Source organism: Anolis sagrei, chromosome 11, assembly GCF_037176765.1.
Source record: "Anolis sagrei isolate rAnoSag1 chromosome 11, rAnoSag1.mat, whole genome shotgun sequence".
NCBI lineage: Eukaryota > Metazoa > Chordata > Lepidosauria > Squamata > Dactyloidae > Anolis > Anolis sagrei.
The window spans coordinates 32,554,148-32,561,715 of NC_090031.1; the positions used below are offsets into that span (position 1 = coordinate 32,554,148).

General features: G+C 48.3%; 1 protein-coding gene across 1 annotated transcript in view; it reads left to right on the forward strand.

Annotated features, from left to right (window-relative positions):
* Positions 1-341: 341 nt before the first annotated feature.
* Positions 342-7,568, forward strand: part of SPNS3 (SPNS lysolipid transporter 3, sphingosine-1-phosphate (putative)) — a 22,635-nt gene continuing 15,408 nt past the window's right edge. The window contains exons 1-5 of the mRNA XM_060757646.2: positions 342-516; positions 1,992-2,057; positions 4,142-4,278; positions 7,232-7,383; positions 7,511-7,568. The exon at positions 7,511-7,568 is cut by the window's right edge and continues 9 nt beyond it. Of these exons, the coding sequence (XP_060613629.2) occupies positions 405-516; positions 1,992-2,057; positions 4,142-4,278; positions 7,232-7,383; positions 7,511-7,568 (525 nt within the window). The 5' untranslated portion in view covers positions 342-404. The remainder of the gene's footprint in view (positions 517-1,991; positions 2,058-4,141; positions 4,279-7,231; positions 7,384-7,510) is intronic.

A 7,568-nucleotide genomic window follows, 5' to 3' on the forward strand; every position in this document is an offset into this window, starting at 1 on the left:
TGAACTATAAATCCCAGCAACTACAACTCCCAAATGCCAAGGTCTGATTTCCCCAAAGTCAACCAGTGTTCACATTTATGCATATTGATTATTGATACCAAGTTTGGTCCAGATCCATCATTGTTTGAGTCCGCAGTGCTCTCTGGATGGAAGTGAACTACAACTCCCAAACGCACAGCCAAGCGGTTTTGGCGCATGAAGCAACCTGCTTTCCTCTGCTGGCTTGCAACCTTCTCATAGGGGAAGCTCTCCGCTTCCCTGCAGGAAATGACTGAGCAGAGCGAGGTTCCTCCAAAGTGCAGAAGCGGGGAGATCTCACCCCGGGGGCCACGATGGTGCTGCCGGAGGGGTCCGCCGCGGGCCTGCCACCCCTGTCCCCGCTCTCCTTGAAGGCCTATGGCACTATGGGAGAACTTTGGGGGCCCACCAAGACCCCCACCCAAAGGTCGTACCTGGTGGTGGCCGTGCTGTGCTTCCTCAACCTGGTGAACTACATGGACTGGTTCCTCGTGGCAGGTGAGTCCCTCCTAGTGGATCTACAGACTGAAGGGATTGATGACCGGGGATGTCTGTGGTGGAGGAAAGACATACAATCTAGGATGGGACTGTCCTCATATGAAATCCTTCCCTTGGGTGGTGGGCAATGTGGTGTCTGTGGAGGACACTGGACATGTATACGGCGCTTATTATAATTCCACATCAATGGGGAGAGTCAGAAACACTGAGATGTCTGTGGTGGAGGACATTGGACATGTTTACTCGCTATAATTCCACACTAATGGAGAGATTCAGAAACACTGGGATGTCTGTGGTGGAGGAAACACATACAATACAGGATGGGATTCTACCCATATGAAAGCCTTCCCTTGGGTGGTGGGCAGTGTGGTGTCTGTGGAGGACACTGGACATGTTTACGGCTCTCACTATAATTCCACACCAATGGAGAGAGTCAGAAATACTGGGATGTCTGTGGTGGAGGAAAGACATACAATCTAGGATGGGACTGTCCTCATATGAAATCCTTCCCTTGGGTGGTGGGCAGCGTGGTGATTGTGAAGGACATTGGACATGTTTACAGCACACACTATAATTCCACACCAATGGGGAGAGTCAGAAACACTGGGATGTCTGTGGTGGAGGAAAGACATACAATCTAGGATGGGATGGTCCTCATATGAAAGCCTTCCCTTGGGTGGTGGGCAGTGTGGTGTTTGTGGAGGACACTGGACATATTGACTGCGCTTATTATAATTCCACACCAATGGAGAGACTCAGAAACAATGGGATGTCTGTGGTGGAAGAAACACATGTAATCTATGATGGAATTGTCCCTTGGGTGGTGGGCAGTGTGGTGTTTGTGGAGGACATTGGACATGTTTACGGCACTCACTATAATTCCATACCAATCTAGATAGTAAGGAACACTGGGGTGACTGTGGGGGAGGAAACACATGTAATCTATGATGGAATTGTCCCTTGGGTGGTAGGCAGTGTGGAGTTTGTGGAGGACATTGGACATATTGACGGTGCTCACTATAATTCCACACCAATGGAGAGAGTCAGAAACACTGGGGTGTCTGTGGTGGAGGAAACACATGTAATCTATGATGGAATTGTCCCTTGGGTGGTGGGCAGTGTGGTGTTTGTGGAGGACACCCGACATGTTTACGGCACTCACTATAATTCCACACTAATGGAGAGAGTCAGAAACTTTGGGATGTCTGTGGTGGAGGAAACACATGTAATCTGTAGTGGAATTGTCCCTTGGGTGGGATGTCTGCAGTGGAGGAAAGGCATACAAACTACGATGGGACTGTCCCTTGGGTGGTGGGCAGTGTGGTGTTTGTGGAGGACATTGGGCATGTTTACGGCGCTCACTATAATTCCACACCAATGGAGAGAGTCAGAAACACTGGGATGTCTGTGGTGGAGGAAACCTTGGAGAGGGGACCATTGGTGTCTGATGACCATGGCTCCTTCCTCTCTTGCAGGGGTGCTTCTCGACATCCAGCGATACTTCGGACTCGGAGACAGCACCGCAGGACTGCTGCACACAGGTAGTTTGGAAATTTTGGTCTAACTTGCATCACGCTCCCCCTTTCTCTGTGCTGAAACCGAGCTCTGAGAGCGGAGGTCTTCCTGCAAATGCCAAAGGAAACCAGGAACGAGGTGCAATCGTCGTTTTGCAAGGCCTTTGGTAGACGACCACAGCTTCACGGTGAAGGGGGAAAGGCAGGAAGTGGCTTCGGGGTGCAAAATCCAGCTTCCTGAGAAAAGAGGGCCTTTCGTTTAAATAATAATAATAGTTTTGCTTAATTTGTCTGCATAATGGACCCCTTTTTTCCTGTGTAGCTTCTATGTGTAGAGGGAGCAGGAGACCTGTCTATCTCTATCTATCTATCTATCTATCTATCTATCTATCTATCTATCTATCTATCTATCCCTCTATCCCTCTATCCATCCATCCATCCATCCATCCATCCATCCATCTATCTATCTATCTATCTATCTATCTATCTATCCCCCTCTCTATCCCTCTATTCCTCTATCCATCCATCCATCCAACCATCTATCTATCCCTCTATCCTTCTATCTATCCCTCTATCCATTTATCTATCTATCTATCTATCTATCTATGTATCTATCTATCTATCTATCTATCTATCTATCTATCTATCTATGTATCTATCTATCTATGTATCTATCTATCTATCTATCTATCTATCTATCACTCTCTCTATCCCTCTATCTATCTATCTATCTATCTATCTATCTATCTATCCCTCTAACTATCACTCTACCTGTCCTCTATCACTCTCTTACTCTCTTACTCTCTTACTCTCTTACTCTCTTACTCTCTTACTCTCTTACTCTATCTATCTATCTATCTATCTATCTATCTATCACTCTATCTATCTGTCTATCCCTCTATCTATCCCTCTATCTATCCATCTATTCCTCTATCTATCTATCTATCTATCTATCTATCTATCTATGTATCTACCTATCTATCTATCACTCTCTCTATCCCTCTATCCCTCTATCTATCTAACCCTCTACCTATCACTCTATCTATCCCTCTAACTATCACTCTACCTATCCTCTATCACTCTCTCTCTCTCTCTCTCTCTCTCTATCTATCTATCTATCACTCTCTCTATCCCTCTATCTATCTATCTATCTATCTATCTATCTATCTATCTATCTATCTATCTATCCCTCTAACTATCACTCTACCTGTCCTCTATCACTCTCTTACTCTCTTACTCTCTTACTCTCTTACTCTCTTACTCTATCTATCTATCTATCTATCACTCTATCTATCTATCTATCTATCTATCTATCTATGTATCTACCTATCTATCTATCACTCTCTCTATCCCTCTATCCCTCTATCTATCTAACCCTCTACCTATCACTCTATCTATCCCTCTAACTATCACTCTACCTATCCTCTATCACTCTCTCTCTCTCTCTCTCTCTCTCTATCTATCACTCTCTCTATCCCTCTATCTATCTATCTATCTATCTATCTATCTATCTATCACTCTCTCTATCCCTCTATCCATCCATCCATCCATCTATCTATCTATCTATCTATCTATCTATCTATCTATCTATCTATCCAGAGGATGGATAGATAGATAGATAGATAGATAGAGAGAGTGATAGATAGATAGATAGATAGATAGATAGATAGAGTGATAGTTAGAGGGATAGATAGAGTGATAGGTAGAGACCTATCACTCTATCTATCCCTCTATCACTCTACCTATAACTCTCTCACTCTATCTATCTATCTATATATCCATCTATCCCTTTATCCCTCTATCTATCCCTCTATCTATCCCTCTATCCAGCCATCCATCCATTAATCCTTTTATCTATTTAATCTATTTATCTATCCATCTTCCTGTCTCTCTGTTGTCCTGTCTTTTTTTCTATCTGTCTGTCTGTCTGTCTAGGGAAGGCTAGATAAAATTACCTTGTAAGACTCACATTCCCGAAATCCTGTGTTGTCTGATTCTGATGGTGATCTCTTACAGGGCTGAGTTGTGATCTATGCCCTGGAATGCTCTCCCGGATGCCCTAATCCTGGCCCTCCTTTGCCTCCTTCCCTGCCTTTCTCTCTCCGCCACAGTTTTCATCCTCTGCTTCTTGTTCTCGGCGCCACTCTTCGGGTTCCTGGGCGACCGATACAACCGGAAGATCATCCTCGGGGCCGGGATCCTGCTCTGGTCTGGCGTCACCCTTGGAAGTTCGTTCATCACAGAGTCGGTAAGAAAACGTTCACCATTTCCGCTCCCTTGGCAGCCCCCTCTCCACCAAAGTCAACATCGACACCAAAATACAACACCGCCTGAGCTCTGCGAGTGCAGCATTCTTCCGAATGAAGCAGAGAGTGTTTGGGACCGGGACATCCGTAGGGAGACCAAGGTACTTGTTTATAAAGCTATTGTCCTCCCAATATTGTTCTACACCTGCAAAACGTGGACTGTCTACAGACGTCAAATGCAACTTCTAGAACAATTCCATCAGCGCTGTCTCCGAAAAATCCTGCAAATCTCTTGGGAAGAAAGGCGGGGAAACATCAGCGTGTTGGAAGAAGCAAAGACCACCAGCATTGAAGCGATGGTCCTCCACCATCAACTCTGCTGGACCGGCCACGTTGTCCGGATGCCCAACCACCGTCTCCCAAAGCAGTTGTTCTACTCCGAACTCAAGAACGGAAACAGGAAAAGAGATTGAAAGATGGGCAGGTGGGGAAACGTCAGCGTGCTGGAAGAAGCAAAGACCACCAGCATTGAAGCGATGCTCCTCCACTATCAACTCAGCTGGACCAGACACGTTGTCCGGATGCCTGACCACCGTCTCCCAAAGCAGTTGTTCTACTCCGAACTCAAGAATGGAAACGGGAAAAGAGATTGAAAGATGGGCTCAAACGTGCTGGAAGAAGCAAAGACCACCAGCATTGAAGCGATGCTCCTCCGCCACCAACTCGGCCGGACCAGACACATTGTCCGGATGCCCAACCACCGTCTCCCAAAGCAGTTGCTCTACTCCGAACTCAAGAACGGAAACGGGAAAAGAGATTGAAAGATGGGCAGGCGAGGAAACGTCAGCGTTCTGGAAGAAGCAAAGACCACCAGCATTGAAGCGATGCTCCTCCGCCATCAACTCGGCTGGACCGCCCACGTTGTCTGCATGCCCGACCACCATCTCCCAAAGCAGTTACTCTACTCTGAACTCAAGAACAGAAATGGGAAAAGAGATTGAAAGATGGCAAGGCGGGGAAACGTCAGTGTGCTGGAAGAAGCAAAGACCACCAGCATTGAAGCGATGCTCCTCCACCATCAACTCGGCTGGACCGGCCATGTTGTCCAGATGCCTGACCACCATCTCCCAAAGCAGTTGCTCTACTCCGAACTCAAGAATGGAAACGAGAAAAGAGATTGAAAGATGGGCTCAAGAGTGCTGGAAGAAGCAAAGACCACCAGCACTGAAGCGATGCTCCTCTGCCATCAACTCGGCTGGACCGGCCACATTGTCTGGATGCCCGACCACCGTCTCCCAAAGCAGTTGCTCTACTCCGAATTCAAGAATGGAAACGGGAAAAGAGATTGAAAGATGGGCAGGCGGGGATACGTCAGCGTGCTGGAAGAAGCAAAGACCACCAGCATTGAAGCAATGCTCCTCCACTATTAACTTGGCTGGACCAGACACGTTGTCCGGATGCCTGACCACCATCTCCCAAAGCAGTTGCTCTACTCCAAACTCAAGAACGGAAACAGGAAAAGAGATTTGAAGCCAACCTTAAAAACTCTGGCATAGACACTGAGAACTGGGAAGCCCTGGCCCTTGAGTGCTCCAGCTGGATGTCAGCTGTGACCAGCAGTGCTGCAGAATTCGAAGAGGCACGAATGGAGGGTGGAAGAGAGAAACGTGCCAAGAGGAAGGCGCATCATGGGACCGCCTTCTGTCTGGAAACAGATGCCCTCACTGTGGGAGAAGATGCAGGTCAAGAACAGGGCTCCACAGTCACCTACAGACCCACCCCCAGGACACCGAACTTGGAGGACCATCATCCTCGGACTACGAGGGATCGCCTAAGTAAGTCAAGTAAAAAAAAAGTCCCTTACTGATGGCTATCTAAGGAAGATGAAAGAATCCATCTTTCTCTCTCCTCTGTGACTCAGTGTGAGTATCTACCTATGTTGTAGATGACTATTTAATGACTATGAATCCCGTTTCCCTTGGGGAGATAGGGTAGAATCAGAGGCGGCCCTAAGTAATTTTCAACGGTAAGCAAACAGTATTTTGGCGCTCCCCCCCCCCCAACCAATCATTGATAGATATTTTCTGTTCATCGTGGGAGTTCTGTGTGCCATATTTGGTTCAACTCCATCATTGGTGGAGTTCAGAATGCTCTTTGATTGTAGGTGAACTATACATCCCAGTAACTACACTTGCCGCACTTGCTCCCTTGCCTGGCCCGCTTTGGGTCCGGAGGCGTGCCTGAAGACCCCGGCGTGTGCACCAAAAGTCACCTCTTCTCCTGACTTTCTCCTCAACCATTGGGACCGAGAGAGAGAGAGAGAGAGAGAGAGAGACAGAGGTGGAGATGCCGACCTTTCCTGAAGGTAGGATCCAAAACAAAGGAGGGAGCGGAGGTGGGAGATAACTCCAGCCGGAGGATCTCTCTCTCTCTCTCTCTCTCTCTCTCTCTCTTGGTCCCAATGGCTGAGAGAGAGAGAGAGAGAGAGAGAGGTGGCGGTGCCCACCTTTCCTGAAGGTAGGCGCAAAAACAAAGGAGGGAGCGGAGGTGGGAGATACCTCCAGCCGGAGGGGCTCTCTCTCTCTCTCTCTCTCTCTCTATTGGTCCCAATGGCTGAAGAGAAAGTCAGTAGAAGAGGTGACTTTTGGTGCACACGCCGGAGTCCCTTGGCCCACTGGCGAAGAGGAGGCGGGTGGAGCACTGGGGGATCGGGAAAGGGAGCCGGTCATGGGGATCGAACGCAGAGAACGATTGAGTGCCAGACTGTTAGGGCTGTTGTGAGCTGAGGGAGCGCTCCTCAAGTGGTCGTCGAGTGGCATTTACAGAGGCGCCTCTGCACCCTTGGCAAAAAAAAAGTGTTCTGCGACCGCTTACTTCGCGTAATGGATGAGCCGCCCCTGGGTAGAATGTAAATAAAGTATTATTATTTAACCGTGGTGCCTTCCCTTGCTGCAGATGGCCTGGCTGTTCTTTGTCTCGCGGGGCCTTGTGGGTGCCGGCACCGCCAGCTATTCGACCTTAGCGCCCACCCTCATCGCCGACCTGTTTGAGAAGGACCACCGGACTTGGATGCTCTCCCTCTTCTACATCTTCATCCCAGTCGGAAGGTAAACTCAAGTCGATAGAGGTATCAAGGAACACAACATTGGGGCCGTGTGTCTGTGAGCATGAGTCCACTTCGGGGGTCTCGGCTCGGCCTTTGGGCATCAACGTTGTGTCTTTCTTCCACTCCAGCGGCCTCGGCTACATCCTGTCTTCGGGAATGGCCCAGGCCACCGGTCATTGGAGCTGG